This window comes from Sinocyclocheilus grahami, unplaced genomic scaffold, assembly GCF_001515645.1.
Source record: "Sinocyclocheilus grahami isolate Dianchi unplaced genomic scaffold, SAMN03320097.WGS_v1.1 scaffold817.1, whole genome shotgun sequence".
NCBI classification, from domain to species: Eukaryota; Metazoa; Chordata; class Actinopteri; order Cypriniformes; family Cyprinidae; genus Sinocyclocheilus; species Sinocyclocheilus grahami.
Genome location: NW_015505996.1, coordinates 117,362 through 135,897, shown reverse-complemented (window position 1 = coordinate 135,897; position 18,536 = coordinate 117,362). Strand labels below are relative to the sequence as shown.

General features: G+C 38.2%; 2 protein-coding genes across 4 annotated transcripts; both read left to right on the top strand.

The window, feature by feature from the left end:
* The first annotated feature begins 734 nt into the window (after window positions 1-734).
* Window positions 735-8,832, top strand: LOC107562315 (serine/threonine-protein kinase Nek2-like). Of its 2 annotated transcripts, XM_016246947.1 has the most exons (10): window positions 735-1,022; window positions 1,112-1,225; window positions 1,572-1,789; window positions 3,663-3,903; window positions 5,205-5,287; window positions 5,427-5,553; window positions 6,002-6,218; window positions 7,212-7,266; window positions 7,385-7,461; window positions 8,361-8,832. In XM_016246947.1, the coding sequence occupies exons 2-10, from the start codon at window positions 1,130-1,132 to the stop codon at window positions 8,558-8,560; spliced, it is 1,314 nt and encodes a 437-aa protein (XP_016102433.1). In that variant the 5' UTR covers window positions 735-1,022; window positions 1,112-1,129; the 3' UTR covers window positions 8,561-8,832. The 2 variants fall into 2 exon arrangements, with proteins under 2 accessions (XP_016102433.1, XP_016102434.1); XM_016246948.1 differs by lacking the exons at window positions 7,212-7,266; window positions 7,385-7,461 and having other exon boundaries at window positions 8,361-8,831.
* Window positions 8,833-8,903: 71 nt separating this feature from the next.
* Window positions 8,904-16,082, top strand: LOC107562314 (zinc transporter 1-like). Of its 2 annotated transcripts, none has more exons than XM_016246946.1 (2): window positions 8,904-9,836; window positions 13,831-16,082. In XM_016246946.1, the coding sequence occupies exons 1-2, from the start codon at window positions 9,233-9,235 to the stop codon at window positions 14,721-14,723; spliced, it is 1,497 nt and encodes a 498-aa protein (XP_016102432.1). In that variant the 5' UTR covers window positions 8,904-9,232; the 3' UTR covers window positions 14,724-16,082. The 2 variants fall into 2 exon arrangements, with proteins under 2 accessions (XP_016102432.1, XP_016102431.1); XM_016246945.1 differs by having other exon boundaries at window positions 8,904-9,845.
* The last annotated feature ends 2,454 nt before the right edge of the window (window positions 16,083-18,536 follow it).

The following is an 18,536-nucleotide window of genomic DNA, read 5'->3' as shown; positions in this document are numbered from 1 at the left end:
GATAGACTGCAACGGTTAAAGTTAAAAATCATCATATGTGTTCTACTGAAGAAACAAAGTCACCTACATCTTGGATGCCCTGGGGGTAAGCAGATAAACATCACATTTTAATTTTTGGATGAACTATCCCTTTAATATCTTAATGATTTTTGGCATAAAAGAAAAATTTATAATTTTGACCCATTTATGTTGGCTATCCCATCTTTTTCTTGAACGCGGAAGTGTGTTCATAATTAAGATAATACATTAAAATAATATAAGACACACCAACTTTCAATATCAAGCAGCAAAACAAACTGTTTTGTTCAGCTAAAAATAGCCGGACGCAGATGAGACCGGAAGCCAGACCCATAGAATTAAAAAATGGCCATTTTTAAGACGAGCGCATTTAGGCTCCACTTTTGTCTCCTTACAGGCAGGCTTTTACGGTTCGGTAGCTTATAAAAACTTAGTTCTAGGTTGTTTTTTTTAGCTTGTTTGCTGTACACCTTGTCACAGCAGCTTTTAGGCATTGTTCCAGGAATTATTATTTTTTTGTTATAAGTCAGAAATGACAAGGAGGCAGCTTCCCGCAATACAAAGTCAATGGAGAGGGTTGGAGAAATTCGAACTTATGATTTAAAGTTCAAATGTTTACATTTAGTCATTTAGCAGACGCTTTTATCGAAAGCGACTTACAAATGAGATGTTTAGTGTTTACAGTTCCGTTTTCAAGCTCTCGCGCTGTCCCTTTAAGAAATACTCTTCCCGCTGTTCCCACGCGTTCTCGCGGTTCTTCAGCGCTTGGCAACGTGCACGCCGTGTCCTCGTACGGACCAATGAGATCACCGCCAACGATCGAGTCCAGCCAATCAGAATCCAGCGTTTGTGCGCACGTTTGAAAATCGGCTTGCTTGTTTCTTCGCCTGCGTTTGTTTCTCAACACAAACAAGAGACTGTAACGTTTTTAAAACTAAAACGCATGCAAAACAATACAAGACGCAGGAAGTTAAGCACAAAGGACGAGAAGTGAATGTGTTACGGTAAGTGAACTGAAGGAATGAATCCTGTTGAGTTTGTTAGTACAGTTTGCACATGATGAATAATCGAGCTCTGTTGTGTTCGTCTGAAGTCTGCTGCTGTGTGCACGATGCCATCCAAAGCTGAAGACTATGAGGTGATGCTCACCATAGGATGTGGATCTTCTGGGAAATGCCAGAAAATCAGGAGGAAATCAGATGGAAAGGTCAATAAAATACAGACTGAACTCTGTTTACATGAACAGTATGGTATGGTTGTAATGTACTTTTATATTAGGAGCCTAAATCAATATCAGAAAATAAAATTATTTAAATATTTAAGTAACCCTTTTTTTTATGTCCTTATGAGATAACATATCCGTTTATATTACATAGTACAACGTGTAGCATTTGTTTTTAGATGCTGTTTGCTGTGGCATTTTGTGTTCTAGTGCAATAACATTCATAGTTAAGTGAAGTTTAAATAATGTAGGGTACTGTGAATTATGCCACTGTAGTTATTGGTGTCTCCTCCAGCTGGTTAATTTGGATCGTGTCATCTGATCTCCTTAGATTCTGGTTTGGAAAGTGCTGGACTATGGCTCCATGGCCGAGGCAGAGAAACAGATGCTGGTGTCGGAGGTCAATTTGCTCCGTGAGCTGAAGCACCCAAATATCGTCCGATACTACGACAGAATTCTAGATAAGACGAACACAACATTGTATATAGTGATGGAGTACTGTGAGGGTGGAGATCTCGCCAGTCTCATCAACAGATGCATCAAAGACAGGTCAAATTAAGCTGTTCGGGGCTTCTACAGGTCTTAAAGTCTTAACTCACCCTTTCACAAATAAAGGCCTTGAAAAGGTCTTAAATCAGAGCAGGAAGTGGTCAAATGGTAAAGTAGTGGTATTAAATGTCGCATGCTTTGCTTAAAGGGGCCCTATTATGCGTTTTCACTTTTTCAACTTTAGTTCGTCTGTGATGCTGCTGTAAAAAGATCTGCAAAGTTGCAAAGCTCAAAGTCCAATTCAAAAGGAGATATTTTATTTAACAGAAATCACTTTTCAAAAACTACAACGAGCGACTCGTTTGGACTACAACGCATATCTTCCGGAATTTGTGATATCACAAGTATTGACGAATGGAACGAGACCTGGTTGAGCTGCACTAGAGAAGGCAACGAGTGTTATCACTAAGTCGTAGACACGCTAGCTTTCCCAATGCAGATGAACTTAGACTCGTTACAATCATCCGGGTTTAAATCGCGCTCAAATTGATTTGATATTGATGCAATATTTACACTGAAGCTCGCAGGCGGCTATGGTAAGGGGCATGACATTTCCCGACCAGGCGCCGAGTGCTGCCAATCACAGCACACACTGGCCCAGCTAACCAATCACAGGACACACTGGCCCAGCTAACCAATCACAGCACACACTGGATCAGCTAACCAATCACAGCACACACTGGACCAGCTAACCAATCACGGCACACACTGGACCAGCTAACCAATCACGACACACACTGGACCAGCTAACCAATCACAGCACACATTGGCCCAGCTAACCAATCACAGCACACACTGGAAAAATTAGTGTTTACGATTGTCATTTTGCATTATTGACACACCATTTTCCTAATTAATGCTGTTCAGTTGCTTTGACACAATCTGTATTGTTAAAAGCGCTATATAAATAAAAGTGACTTGACTTGACTTGACTGGCCAATCACAGCACATTTCGTATTTCAGCCTTCGTTTGATACAGGAACTATTCGAGCCGTTCATGCCAGACTGGGGAGAGGTGTTGTAATAATGTAAAATATGTGAAAAATAATGTGTTTTTCGAACAACCTAGTATGAGAGCCTGTTCTAGTACACCCCCAAAACAAAATCAAGACTTTGTAAAAAGAGCATAATAGGACCCCTTTAAAATGAATATCTTCCTTAGCATTTATGTCTTGTTTTCTAATACAAATATCTAAACATTCCTAAATCAAGATGCATTTGAGGTGCAAAATGAATGTCTGGTGTTTTGAGAAATTAAAAGTGAGTTTGTTTAAAATAAGAACAAATATCTGTGAATGGAGAATGAAAACGTGTTTAAAGACGTGTTTCCTAAGTCCACTTGCAGATATCTGTTCTTTTCATAAACTCAATTTTGATCATTTTCACAGAAAACAAGACTTATATAATTTTTCTTCTCAAGAAAATGTATCTGAATTTAAGAATATTTAGACATTTGCCTTGATAAGATAAAAACTGAGGAAAATAAGACGATAGAATATCTAGAAGAAGAAGAATATCACTTTTTTTTGCAGTGTGATCAGAAGGTACCATAAAAGTTATTTCCATATTTCTAGAAGTTGGGAGCAGAACTATTCAAGCCTCAAGCTATTTTTTGTTAAATAAATTAAAAAGTAATGAAGATCGATATGAAGATGTATTAGCAACACTTCAAAGTTTAAAAATACAACTCAATCACATTTAGAGAACACATTGACATACTGTGTTCCAATAAATGTATTAGTTAAAATTTTCTTCACTTGGTCTTAACGTCTTAAATGTAACCTCCATAAAACCTGCAGAAACCCTGCTACTGGTATTTTGTTGTTTAAGCTGTTTTTCTGCAATGTTTGTTTCTTTTACATTGTCTTTGCAGACGATACCTGAAAGAAGAATTCATCCTGCGTGTGATGGCACAGTTGTCCCTGGCTTTAAAAGAGTGCCATGGTAGAAATAACGGCAGCAGTACAGTACTGCACCGTGACCTGAAACCCGCAAACATATTTTTGGATGTCAAACAGAATGTAAAGCTTGGTGATTTTGGTTTAGCTCGGATACTGAACCATGATACAAGCTTTGCTAAAACATTTGTCGGAACTCCATATTACATGTCGCCGGTAAGTGTTCTTTCATCTTTCATTTAAATGTTTAAAAGAGAGAAGATAGAGATCACTGGGATTGTGATGAGGGAAAATGGGCGCCCATAGCTGAAAATTAATTTATTAACCCTAATGTCATGCCAAACCTCTACACTGACTTGGGTTTTTTTTTTTTTTTTTAACGTTGAACAATTTTCACTCAGAAATTGCATGTAAATTTCACAAGTAATTAAAAAGACATAGCAAGCAACATTGAATTAAACATGACGATAAATTTTCTCAGTTTAAACATTTGATATGTCATCTATGTTGTATTCTGAATAAAATATTGAAATTTGAAACTTCCACATCATTGCATTCTGTTTTTATTCACAATTTGTACAGTGTCCCAACTTTTTGGGAATCGGGTTTGTAGAAAGGCTGAAATAGAATTTTCTTGTAAGTTGTACTCGATTAATCTTTATTTGACTTTGAAAAAGCAGTTTTTACAGTGTATAACTGAACGCAAATACTAAGCGAACACAAACAATTTTAATTGCCATTTGACTATTTTGGGGTACGTAAAGATACATATGTGACCCTGGCCCACAAAACCAGTCATAGGGGTCAATTTTCTGAAATTTAGATTTATACAACATCTGAAAGCTGAATAAATAAGCTTTTCGTTGATGTATGGTTTGTTAGGATAGAACCAATTTGGCTGAGATACAACTATTTGAAAATCTGGAATCTGAGGGTGCAAAAAAATAAAATAAATTGAGTAAATCACCTTTAAAGTTGAACAAATGAAGTTCTTAGCAATGCATATTACTAATCAAAAATTAAGTTTTGATATATTTACGGTAGGAAATCTACAAAATATCTTCATGGAACATGATCTTTACTTAATGTCCTAATGATTTTTGGCATAAAAGAAAAATCAATAATTTTGACTCATACAATGTATGTTTGGCTATTGCTACAAATAGCCACAGCGACTTGAACCTGGTTTTGTGGTCCAGGGTGTATGTGTATGTGTGTATATATATATATATATATATAATAATTTTTTTTCGTACTGCAGAAGAATTAAAAAATTTTGGGTAAAATATACATTTAAGTGCATATTTACTGACAGCTGTTATTATACACTGATGGCATATTCTGCTTTTTGACCCAACCCTCCTGAAGACAAGTTTCAAAATGCAGAGAAACTGTTGTTAAATGATCTTATCATGGCATGCATAAGTAATTATTTGTGCCATAGTTTTATCATTATATTACTGCCAAGACTTGGCTTTCTCCATTTTATTCATATTTTCCACCTTTTGTATTCACAGGAACAAATTAACCGCATGTCCTACAATGAAAAATCAGATATATGGTCATTGGGATGTTTACTTTATGAACTATGTGCTTTATCGTAAGTATACGTGTGTTATTGTCCTTCTATTTTTACTGTGATTACACCTCAGTTACATACAGGCTGGTTGTGTGATTATATAAAATAGTGAAACTTATTTATATTCGTATTCAGTCCTGAGTCTTTTTTTTTTTTCAAGTCCCCCATTTACAGCATACAATCCAACAGAACTGGCTGGAAAAATCAGAGAAGGGAAGTTCAGAAGAATCCCATACAGATACTCTAATGATCTGAACACAGTTCTTTCAAAAATGCTCAACTTAAAGGTAAAGTCATTTTTGACAGAAGGCCAAAGTCAAAGTGAATTTGAATTCCAAGGGTCACTGTTAACTGATTAAACACTTGCTGAATTGCCACTGTTGGTCAGTTGTGTGACTGCGTAATGAAAATTAAGAATTGTAAGATTTGAATTGAACATTGCATATAGCAAGCCTGACAAAAAGTTCAACAAGGTTCCACTGCACTGCTTTCCTATTGATATTCTATGTCAAATGTGCTGGACAAATGTGGTGATCAAGAAAACCAAAAAATCATCTTATACTAAAAAAACATGTCTGTAGACCTTTGTTAGATTGCCCTGCTCTTTTTGTTTTTATACACAAAAATGCATTCTGTATAAAAAGCCCTGTGTTATTGTTAGAATCTCAATTAGGCTTTTCCATTCACATTGCCTTGTGTGCCGTTTGGTCACATTGGGGCTGGCTGTTTTGTTAGGACTATCTGAGGCCCTCGGTGGAGTCCATTCTGCAGAACAGCTTGATCTCGGGCTATGTAGCCCAGGAGCAGAAAAGGCTTCAGGAGAAGCAGCGGCGCAGATCAGTAGACGTAGAGCAGCATCCAGAGCCGTCGCTTCTAGCAGAGCTGCGGCTGAAGGAGCAGATTCTACGCAAACATGAACAGGCCCTCAAAGAGCAAGAGCAGAGACTAGAGCGTAAGCCTACTCCATTTTATTAGGCCTCTTTACACCTGGAACTAACATCTGCCTCCAAACACAGTTGGTCGGGTGATAAACATTGGGATACTTAACCACAGATGAAAATAAGGTTTTACAAATAAATCGGGATCATTTCAAAAATTCAATAAAAAACATCAGTTGTCATCATTCTAAAACCCATAATGCTTTTGTTAATCTTCGAAACACAAATGAAGATATGTGGTGAACCATGCTTTCTTAACATCCGAAAACAAACTTCATTGGTTCTTGTGTGTCAAGCAAGTACATCTGAGCTTCCGTTTATCAAATTTGATGTGCTCTATGTATGTGCATTGATTAGGGTGACCATACGTGCCAAAAACCTAAATATTTTAGGCAATATAGAAATCCTGGCCAGGACGCATCCTGGGGAAATGGCATGTATGGTCACCCTAGCATTGATGAACTTTTATGAAAAGTCTAAATCCGGGGTGCCCAAACTCGGTCCTGGAGGGCCGGTGTCCTGCAGAGTTTAGCTCCAACTTGCCTCAACACACCTGCTGGGACGTTTCTAGCATGCCTAGTAAGAGCTTGATTCGCTGCTTCAGGTGTGTTTGATTAGAGTTGGAGCTAAACTCTGCAGGACACCGGCCTTCCAGGACCGAGTTTGGACACGCCTGGTCTAAATTAATTCTGTTATTAAATCAAGTGATAGTGTCTCTTCAGAAGACTGTGATTAAACCACTCTGTTCATATAGTTTACTTTTACAGTGTATTTCACCAAATTCTGGTTGCATGGGCTTTCAATGGGACAAATCTTTCCAGGTTTCATTAAAAATAATCTTCATTTGTGTTTTGAAGTTAAACGAAAGTCTTATGAGTTTGGAATGACATGACATTGAGTAAATTATGTCAGAATTATCATTTTAGGTGAACTAACCCTTTAAATGCTGCTAGTTGGCAAGACCTTGTGTTTAACCTTTTTTCTCTCTCTGTCTTTTTCTCCCCCAGAAAGGGAACAGGAGCTGTGTGTCCGAGAGCAGCAATCAAATGAAAAGCTGGCCAGGTAAATATATAGCCGCCTTTGCTGAACTGGTCATATGAATGCATATGAAAGCTACAGCTACTGAGCACTTGTTCACATATGCTAATGTTAATAATATGTCCTAATTGTTCTCTGACAGAGCTGAGAGCTTGTTGAAGGCATATAATTTTATCCGGCAGCAGAAGGCGCTGTCTCTACTCGGTGCCAGTGACACGGGTATGAAACCGTTTTTCTGTATAGAAATTAATGCTGTTTAAGATGATTGTACATGTGTGTGTATATATATATATTGGTCTTATTTCAGTGCTTTCAGTGTAATTTCAATGCTCAATGTTAGTGCCTGGTATTTGTTTATATATGCTACTGGTCAAACATTTCGAATAACGTGTAACAGCATTACATAATTTAATTACAAAATAAATGTAACTTAAATCCGTTACATTTACTGAGAAAAAATGTGTAATTAAATTAGTTGCTTTACATGAAAATGGGGTTACATCTGAATAATTTCACACATACACACACATAAATATTTAATTGATTTCTTTCCCAAATTGCATTGACCGCTCTAAAATGAGAGACACCAATATTTCAGGAGTTTAAGACACAGAATAAGACATGCTTATTCGATAACGGTTTTATTTCCTATTTGTGTTTATATGCATATGCTTTTTTTAAGATTAACTTTTTTTCCCTAATGCATCGTCAGATGCCACTGTTTCCTGTCATAGCTATGTAAAAATTTGATTTCAAAAATTGTGTCATAGCTATTAAACTATTTCTTGTTATGACTTGAAATCTGTATTTAACCCCAAAACAATCTCAAAGTAAAACGAGCTGCTAATGTCTGAGTTGTGGTGGCTGTGCGTTAAAATTAAATTATTATAATAATCTCAGTTCAAGTGATGAAAGCTTTTGAAAGTCTGACAGTAATGAGGCTAACAAACAACACTTGTGAAGGCTGAGGAGGGCCGTGTGCAGCAACAAGGAAAGCATGACTGAATTGAGTCTTTTTAGCCAACATTATTTGGGTTAAAGATCCTGTAATGAAAGAAAATACTTGTGTATATATTTACCTTTAAAGCATGAGAATGTCATAATTCTGTTTTTGACAGAGAATGAAGAGAACATCTCTCCGGGAAAGAAGAGGGTTCACTTTGCAGGATATGGCAAGGAGAACAGCAGACTGATCACTAAACCTCAAGTACATTGTCTTGTAAAGAGGCATCAATGGACTAACATACATACACCGGCTCTTGGTGAAGAAGAAAAGATTTATTCACCAAAGCCTAGAGAAATGCAGGGCATCCGCTAACCATGAACCACAATGTACTACTGAAAGTGGTGCATTAGTCTGATCAAGTCAAGACTCCAGTATATATATATATATTTTTTTTTATGTTGTGTACATTAGGAAATAAGATTTCTGCTTTTATTTATTTGCTGCAGCATTTGTACAGTACAGTGGAACACTTCATTTTTGGTCATCACACTGGATTATTTGATCAAAGATAATGTGTTGTATTGTCATTTTATAGATGTTTTATTACTGGGATTCATGTTTTATTAGAATAAAGGGTTGATGATATTATCAGTTTTATTTTTATAATTGTGATTTCACAATTATATCACTCCGTGATGCACGTGTGCTATCAGGGAAGTGTGGGTATTTGGACAAGGGGTCTGAATTTAGTAACGCAGTTCTTCGCTTTTCCTGTAACGAGTTAAATTGTCCTCGATCCCAAGCGTTCAGCCAATCGCAGGCGAGTGTGGGCGTGGCCTGACGCTGAGCGTGGTCCGTGTGGAAAGTTCGCCGGTCCGGGTGCAAAGTTTCAGCCGTCTGCAGACGGGAGACGAGACGAGCACAATAACCGGATCAAAGAGTCGCGTACCGTCTGCCGGGCGGCGTGAACGAGTTCAGTTATGGGATATTAAACCGAAGCGGTATCGTGTTCGTTTACAGCTGTGTTCGTATCGCGGCGGAATCATGGCCTGCGCGCCGAACCGGGTCCGCTTGCTCTGCATGCTGTCGCTCACCTTCGGCTTTTTCATCGTGGAGGTGGTGGTGAGCCGGATCACGTCTTCTCTAGCGATGCTGTCGGACTCCTTTCATATGCTGTCGGACGTGATCGCGCTGGTCGTGGCTCTGGTGGCGGTGCGTTTCGCGGAGCAGACCCAGTCCACCAACAAAAACACGTTCGGCTGGATCCGGGCCGAGGTGATGGGCGCGCTGGTCAACGCCGTGTTCCTCACCGCGCTCTGCTTCACCATCATCCTGGAGGCCATCGAGCGCTTCACGGAGCCCCATGAGATCGAGAAGCCCGAGGTGGTGATTGGGGTGGGGGCTGCGGGGCTGCTGGTCAACCTGTTTGGGCTCTGTCTCTTTCATGGGCACGCCGGAGGCGGCGGTCACGGCCATTCCCACGGGGGGCACGGCCACAGCCACGGGGGGCACAAAAAACACAAGAACGGGAAGGTGCGCCGGTGTGAGACGCTGGAGGATAGTCGGTCCACGGGCGAGGAGACCAATAATCTGGTCGGGAATCAGAACAACAGCCCTAATGGCGTTAATCCGGACCGGAGCAGAACCGGTACATCGGGTTTGTGTCATTAAAACCTATTCATATGGTCACTAGATAGATATTCTTAATTATACAAAACAAGGGATCGGGTATGTATTAGTCAGATTAAAGTAGGATGGTGTAACGGGAGAAACGTGTGCAAAACTTCTCTCTTTGGGCTTTTGTTTCTCGTTGGGCATGGGTTTGTTAATATGCAACAAACTCATTCAGTTCGGGCGATTGTTCACCCCAAAATGAATTATGTCATCATTTATGCCACCCTCATGTCATTTCAAACCTGTATGACTTTGTTTTGTGGAACAAAAGTGGTAACCAAAACTGTTTAGTGGTTTGGAATGACATTAAGGTGTGCAAAGGATGACAGGATTGACATTTTGGGGCAAACTATGCCTGTAAGTAAATACCTTAATTATAATGCACAACTGTTGAAGTTGTGAAAAGTTGAGAAGAAGAAAAAAAAAAAGCTAAAACCAACCTATGCTGGTCAAGCTGATGTTCAGCTGGTCCCCCAGCCTGACCAGCTAAAGAAGTGGTCAAAACTCCTCTGAAACCAGCCTGAAGACCAACAAAAACTAGTCAACCAGCTTAGGCTGGTTTTGGCTGTTTTTTAGCAGGGTTGACTTTACTAAATTAAACTATAGTTACTATACTATTACTACAGTCAAATTGTGGTGATTTTGTATTAGCGGTCACTGATTTTTTTATTTATAGATAGATAAATGCAGAGATTGGTAGTTACCCAGATAGCGCGCGTATGTCTGCAATATGTCTGTTAAAGGTCTCTTGATCTGGAAAGCATCTGCTGTCTACAGACGTCTTTCAGATGTCAGTTTTACATGCATTCTAAATCATAAACATCTTAAAGACATCTAATAGACGTCCTATAGACGTATTGCAGATGAGCAAACTCTCTAAAAAAAAAGCATTCACTGTGTGATAAAGCCTATTAGAATACAGTTAGAATGTCCCTGTAATTCAAGTTATGGAAGCAAAATATCCCTGTATGGGTTGTTGTTTTCTATATTTAGAAGATGTGACCTATTTAGCCAATATCACACAAGCGTGTTGTTTTCCTGAATATGGGAAGCGCGATCGCAAATGTTGTATTGATTTTATACAACAGTTCAACAAACAAGAAGTTATTGAGTGAGATGCATTTTTGACATAACATTGTCTTTTTTTTTCTTTTCTGTTTCACCAACAAAAATAGTTCCCAACAAAGCCAGAACAGGACTTTTGTGCATCTCAAAGCAGCACTGCAATGTTTCAGTGTTTTGAACAAATCATTTGAGTCAATAATTAAATGATCCATTCATAAAGACAATCGCTTGCTTTGTTTCTAAACGAAAAGTTTTAAAGAATGATTCAATGAGTCACTCAGGGACTTGTCATTGCCTATTGCCGGTTTGAATGTTTTTTATATATATATATATATATATATATATAGATGAACAGATGGGTTATGTCACCTACAGCCGGCTTTTGGAAGAACTTTACATTGGTTGGCACACCAAGGTCGATCGAACTATAAAGTTTTAATAATTGTTCTAATTCTGAGAATAGGGAAGTCCACACTATAGCTATAATTATAATGACACAGAGCAATGATGATTGAGAGTCCAAAAGCATTCACTGTGTGATAAAGCCTATTAGAATACAGTTAGAATGTCCCTATAATTCAAGTTATGGAAGCAAAATATCCCTGTATGGGTTGTTGTTTTCTATATTTAGAAGATGTGACCTATTTAGCCAATATCACACAAGCGTGTTGTTTTCCTGAATATGGGAAGCGCGATCGCAAATGTATTGATTTTATACAACAGTTCAACAAACAAGAAGTTATTGAGTGAGATGCATTTTTGACATAACATTGTCTTTTTTTTTCTTTTCTGTTTCACCAACAAAAATAGTTCCCAACAAAGCCAGAACAGGACTTTTGTGCATCTCAAAGCAGCACTGCAATGTTTCAGTGTTTTTGAACAAATCATTTGAGTCAATAATTCAATGATCCATTCATAAAGACAATTGCTTGCTTTGTTTCTAAATGAAAAGTTTTAAAGAATGATTCAATGAGTCACTCAGGGACTTGTCATTGCCTATTGCCGGTTTTAATGTTATATATATATATATATATATATATATATACACACACACATGACAGGCATAAACCAGCCAAGGGACACAAAAACACACTCATGCAAAATATTGTTTAATTATTGTTATCGGAATATAATTTTTTGTTAATATTGCACACCTCTAGAATCCACTTTAAAAAGACTTTAAAGAGCAGGAAATGACTGTAGCGTGTGCTTAAAATAAACAGAATGTGATTGTGCGATGGTGTAGATGTTAATATAGTTATTGTTGCAGTTATTGTTATCATTCTTGGTGTGAACAAGCCTATACTTTCTGCTGTGGAATACTGTTTTTGCCTATGTAATGAAAGTCAGTGGGGTTCAATGTTGTTTTTGGGCTCCATCAGCATTAATTATATAGATACATTCTTCTAAATTAGGGCTGCATGATTAATCGAAATTAAATTGTGATTAGGCAGAAGCTGCCATTGTCATGCATATCTTTCAGTGAAGCACGGTTCTGTGATCAGCAGTAAATCTCCATCCGAAGGCCAGAGGGCACTCTCGTGCTGAACTCCAAATACACCTCGCAGAAGAAACCGCTGCAGCTGAATAAACCGAAGATTTAACTGCTTTCATGATTTCAACGTGACTTAAACACACGACTACGACAATATATGGTTTATCTGAGTTCGTCTTTTAATCATTTTTATTATAATAAAGTATATCATAATGCAATGCTAATCGACATAGCCTTTATCACTGCTTAGAATACTATGCAATGTGTTGCATGCCTTATTCTGTGTAAGAAGCCACATCATCTCTCAGAAGGATTTATTTCAAACACTCGACTGACGTTATTATGAAGTGAGTTTGGAGTAAAAACATGTTATTAAATGTGGTATTTTCACGTGCTTTCAGATGGAGCAGCATTTACTACACAGAGCCGTAGTTTACTGACAAGCTACGCAAATAGCTTTCATAATCGCAGAACTATTTCTTCGATTTCATAATCGTGCATTTAAATTCTGACGTTATTATGAAGTGAGTTTGGAGTAAAAACATGTTATTAAATGTGGTATTTTCACGTGCTTTCAGATGGAGCAGCATTTACTACACAGAGCCGTAGTTTACTGACAAGCTACGCAAATAGCTTTCATAATCGCAGAACAATTTCTTCGATTTCATAATCGTGCATTTAAATTGTCTGCGATTATGAATGCAATTTTGCGTAGCTTGTCAGTGAACTACGGCTCTGTGTAGTAAATGCTGATCCATCTGAAAGCACGTTCTGGAGATTTACTACTAATCGCAGTACCGGCTTTACTAACAAAATGTGCATGACAATCGTATTCGATTAATCGTGCAGCCCTATTCTAAATCTCTTTGTGTTCCACAGAATAGGTTGTACAGATTTGAAACGACATTGAGTATTTTGGGGTGAACTATCACAAGCAATATCACATTTTACTAAATATCAGCACATATTTAAAAGCTGGTCTGGAACAGAGTATGTGAGTGGAGCAACAATAGTTTCCCCTCCCCTCTCAAAGTGTTCTGTAATCCAATACAATTTTCTGTTCTCCACTTGGTCCTTGCTAGTTGGCATGAGACGCACTTTGAGCCAGAGAAACAGTCTTTCAAAAAAATAATTCCTCTTCACTTCAGTAAAAAATTAATGTAACTCCACACCACATTCCACTTGACACTGCTCCCATACTGTTGTCTGGAATGCTGTGAATACAAACAAGTTGTACAAATAGTGAAACATTCCAGTGCTTTTATACACCCACATTTCCTCAAATTTGTTAAAAAGTTCCTGTAAATTTCAAGTATTACTGCTGATTAATTTCAATTAAAATAGACAAACTGCTGTTTTGTGCAGATTTTCTTGGAGTTTTCATTCTTGCTTACTTTCTCCTCCGTAGAGATGTGTCACAGTGACAGCCTGGATTTGCAGATTAACGGCAGCGCTCCGTACGAAGAGCTTGAGAATGGACACGACTCTGCATCCCAGCTCAACATGCGGGGTGTTTTCCTGCACGTGCTGGGCGATGCTCTCGGCTCGGTTATTGTGGTAATCAACGCCATCATCTTCATATTGGTATGGAATCCATGCAAGCCGGGCGAAATCTGTGAGAACCCTTGTGTGGGCCAACATTGCGCAGACCATTCACTCAATATCAGCAGTGCAGTAACTAACGGCACCAAAATAGCAGGACCCTGTTGGGTGCTTTATCTTGACCCCACGCTCTGCATCATTATGGTCTGTATCCTCCTCTACACCACATACCCATTGTTGAAGGAGTCTGCACTTATCCTTCTACAGACCGTGCCCAAGCAAATCGACATGCATCAGCTCAACGCTCGCCTGCGGGAACTGGAGGGCGTGTTGGCGGTGCACGAGCTGCACATCTGGCAGCTAGCTGGCAGTCGCATAATCGCCACCGCGCACATCAAATGCCACGACCCCACGTCCTACATGGACGTAGCCAAGCGTATCAAGGACTTTTTCCACGATGAGGGCATCCACGCTACAACCATTCAACCGGAATTCGTAACGGTGAACTCTGAGTCTCGCACTTCACTCTGCGAGCTCTCCTGTAGAACGCAGTGTGCACCAAAGCTCTGTTGTGGTGCCGTTGATTCCGCAAAGCCTCCTGATGGAGCTGTAGATGCGAAGAAATCGTGTGAAGCCAAAACCCCAACTGTAACCAGTACTTCTGCTACATCTCTGGAGATCATCAGCGAGTCTGTGGAGGAAACGAGCAGGCCAGAATCCATTGTGATCATGACTAGGGAGGTGGAATCGTCATTGTGAGCGAGAAGCAAGATAGACACAGAACATTCTGTTCTGTTAAGGGTACCGATGTGTATTGGATCAGCTGACAGATTTCTGCCATGCTGTGAGAAGAACTGAGCCCAAACACACTCATGATAACACACATCCACCACACAGCCCTATATCTCAGATACCACACCAACATACAGACAATATAAATAGGCTGGAGAGCAAGGCTGGCCTCCTCTGCATGTGTGTTTACCGCATCGTCTGATTGGTGTGTCCGTGCCAAAGCTTCTCTTCATACAGGACATCAGACATGTGTGTCTTTCCTGTGGATGTAATGCAACGACAAGCAATTTTAACGTTCAGCTGCTGGACCAAGTAGAAATGTCTGGACCAGTTTTTTTCTACCCATATGTATTTTCTGTTTTATTCTTCACACTTTGTTTTCTTAGTCATATTCAAACTTTCAATTTTGTGAGAGATGTAATAATTTATGTATTTAAGTTATTGGTAATTCAGTATTTTTTTCAAAGAGCTTTTTGTAAGATTAGGTGATATGATATTAGAGGTTTAAAAAATGATCAACAAATGATCTATGCTTTAACCGAGAGTATTTTTAGATGATGTTTTCAAAGATTGCTGTTCAATCTTTCACTTTTTGTTTTTAGATCTCTTTTATTAGACATCAGAAGATGTGTCGACAGTACTTCACCATGCCTATAATTAAATCTGCTGTGTTATAGCACTGATTCTAGTCAGTGTAGGAACTAGACAAACATTCTCTTATTGGTTTTTATAAAAGCTGATGCCTTGTTTGTTCTGTTGTTGTCAATCAAAAAATGAGGTGAAAATGCTGTAAAAAGAATATATATATATATATGCTGGAAGGTGATATGTTTTGTCCATGCTGTCATAAAAGTGAAGGGACCTCCTCAGATTAGTGAAAAACATTAATTTGTGCATGACCAAATATACTTGTGGTTATATGGAAAGCTTTTAGAAACCAATCAAAATTTGTAAACCAAAAGACAAGGGAGTTACACAGAAGTAGGTTTGGGTTGAACTCATCATTTGGGGTGCCGCACAATCTACTCAGTGGCCTTCATTGGGGAAAAACATGATATATGAACTCTTCACGACTATTTATATCTGCAAACTTTAGCATTTGGTGAAAATATGCAATTTATGAAAAACAGAAATACTACTAGTCTTTATTATTAGTTGTTTAGTGAATTTCTTAGAAATCTGTAGAGTAAAGATGAGCTTACAGTATAAATGTGCTGACGGAGTTTGTATCACTGAGGATTTTAAAAGTACCATGCCAGCGGAAACATTTTTTGATATATTACTGTCAAATATGTCATTGTGAATTAAACACGCTTGTTTGGTACTGTTCAATTAATGTCTGTCTTGTCACTTTTTTTAGGGAAGTTGATTCATTCAAGGTTTTTGATTTGACCAAGTAATGAATAGAATAGGATACCTGAACACCGTACAATGAATAGAAAAGCTCTATGAAAATTATAAATCAGGCCAAGTCCACTTTAAAAGCTGGCCAGGATGAAACATGTAAATGCTAAAGAGCAGCGGGCTCAGTATTTATCCCTGGGGGACATCAGTCTTCATTTCAGTTTCAGCCTTAACTCCACCAAGAGATGCAAAGTGAAAACAATTAGACATAAAACTATTTTAGAACAAAGACATTCTAATGCTGATCACATTTAGTAAACAGAAATTGTCATCTTAGAAGTCAATGCAATATGTAACCAAGAGATGTTTTGTTTGCTTCCAAGACAAAGAGCAAATGAATCCAGAAGTATATTATACCAATATGGTCTAATGTGAATTTATAGAAGTTATGGTATGTAACAGGGAATGCACCAGTTATTGTTTGATTTAACAAAAAAAAAAAGTCTGTCTTGTCACTTTTTTTAGGGAAGTTGATTCATTCAAGGTTTTTGATTTGACCAAGTAATGAATAGAATAGGATACCTGAACACCGTACAATGAATAGAAAAGCTCTATGAAAATTATAAATCAGGCCAAGTCCACTTTAAAAGCTGGCCAGGATGAAACATGTAAATGCTAAAGAGCAGCGGGCTCAGTATTTATCCCTGGGGGACATCAGTCTTCATTTCAGTTTCAGCCTTAACTCCACCAAGAGATGCAAAGTGAAAACAATTAGACATAAAACTATTTTAGAACAAAGACATTCTAATGCTGATCACATTTAGTAAACAGAAATTGTCATCTTAGAAGTCAATGCAATATGTAACCAAGAGATGTTTTGTTTGCTTCCAAGACAAAGAGCAAATTAATCCAGAAGTATATTATACCAATATGGTCTAATGTGAATTTATAGAAGTTATGGTATGTAACAGGGAATGCGCCAGTTATTGTTTGATTTAACAAAAAAAAAATGAAATTTGTTTAAATTACAGTGTTAATTTTACCTTTCACAATTAATTATTTTGACCCTTTCACATTTAGTATATAAAGTAAAAATAAATTTAATAACAAATCAATTGTATTACATTACAATTACATGCAGAATTACTTGCTTATTCTGGAGTTCTAACAGCATTCCCTTGACAATTCAACTCAGTTGCTGTCAGATGCACTGTGACTCATTTACTTTCCAGTTGGTAAATGTATAGCAATATTAAAGGGATAGTTCTCCCAAAAGTGAAAATTTGATGTTTATCTGCTTGCCCCCAGGGCATCCAAGACGTAGGTGACTGTTTCTTCAGTAGAACACAAACGAAGATTTTTAACTCAAACCGTTGCAGTCTGTCCGTCATATAATGGAAGTGAATGGGAATCATGGCTTTAAAGGTAAAAAAACATACACAAACAAAACCAAATTAAACCCTGCAGCTCGTGACGATACATTGATGTGTAAAGACACGAAACGTTCGGTCTGTGCAAGAAACTGAACAGTATTTATATAATTTTTTTACTTCTGATTCACCGTAATGTCTGAACTGTCAATGGTCCATTTGAGAGATAGCTGGCGGTAATGCACTTATAAGTCTGTGATCTTGCCCCCAGGGCATCCAAGACGTAGGTGACTGTTTCTTCAGTAGAACACAAACGAAGATTTTTAACTCAAACCGTTGCAGTCTGTCCGTCATATAATGGAAGTGAATGGGAATCATGGCTTTAAAGGTAAAAAAACATACACAAACAAAACCAAATTAAACCCTGCAGCTCGTGACGATACATTGATGTGTAAAGACACGAAACGTTCGGTCTGTGCAAGAAACTGAACAGTATTTATATCGTTTTTTTACCTCTGATTTTCACCGCAATTTCTGAACTGTCTGAACTGTGCTGAGCGCGTTCGCATCTTCTTGCTTTACAGTGGATCGCAGACTTTTAAGTGCATTACCGCCACCTATCTCTCAAACAGACCCTTGACACTATCTACAATCTCAATTAGGAGTGTCAATGGTCCATTTGAGAGATAGCTGGCGGTAATGCACTTATAAGTCTGTGATCTGCCATAAAGCAAGAAGAAGACGCATTATGCACCGGCTGAATAAGAAGACGAGAACGCGTTCAGGACAGTTCGGACATTGTGGTGAATCAGAGGTAAAAAATTATATAAATATGGTTCAGTTTCTTGCACAGACTGAACGTTTCGTGTCTTTACACATCAATGTCTCGTCACGTTTTTTTGACTCTCAAAGCCGTGATTCCCATTCACTTCCATTATATGGCTGACAGACTGCAACGGTTTGAGTTAAAGATCTTTGCTTGTGTTCTACTGAAGAAACAAAGTCACCTACATCTAGGATGCCCTGGGGGTAAGCAGATAAACATCAAATTTTCATTTTTGGGTGA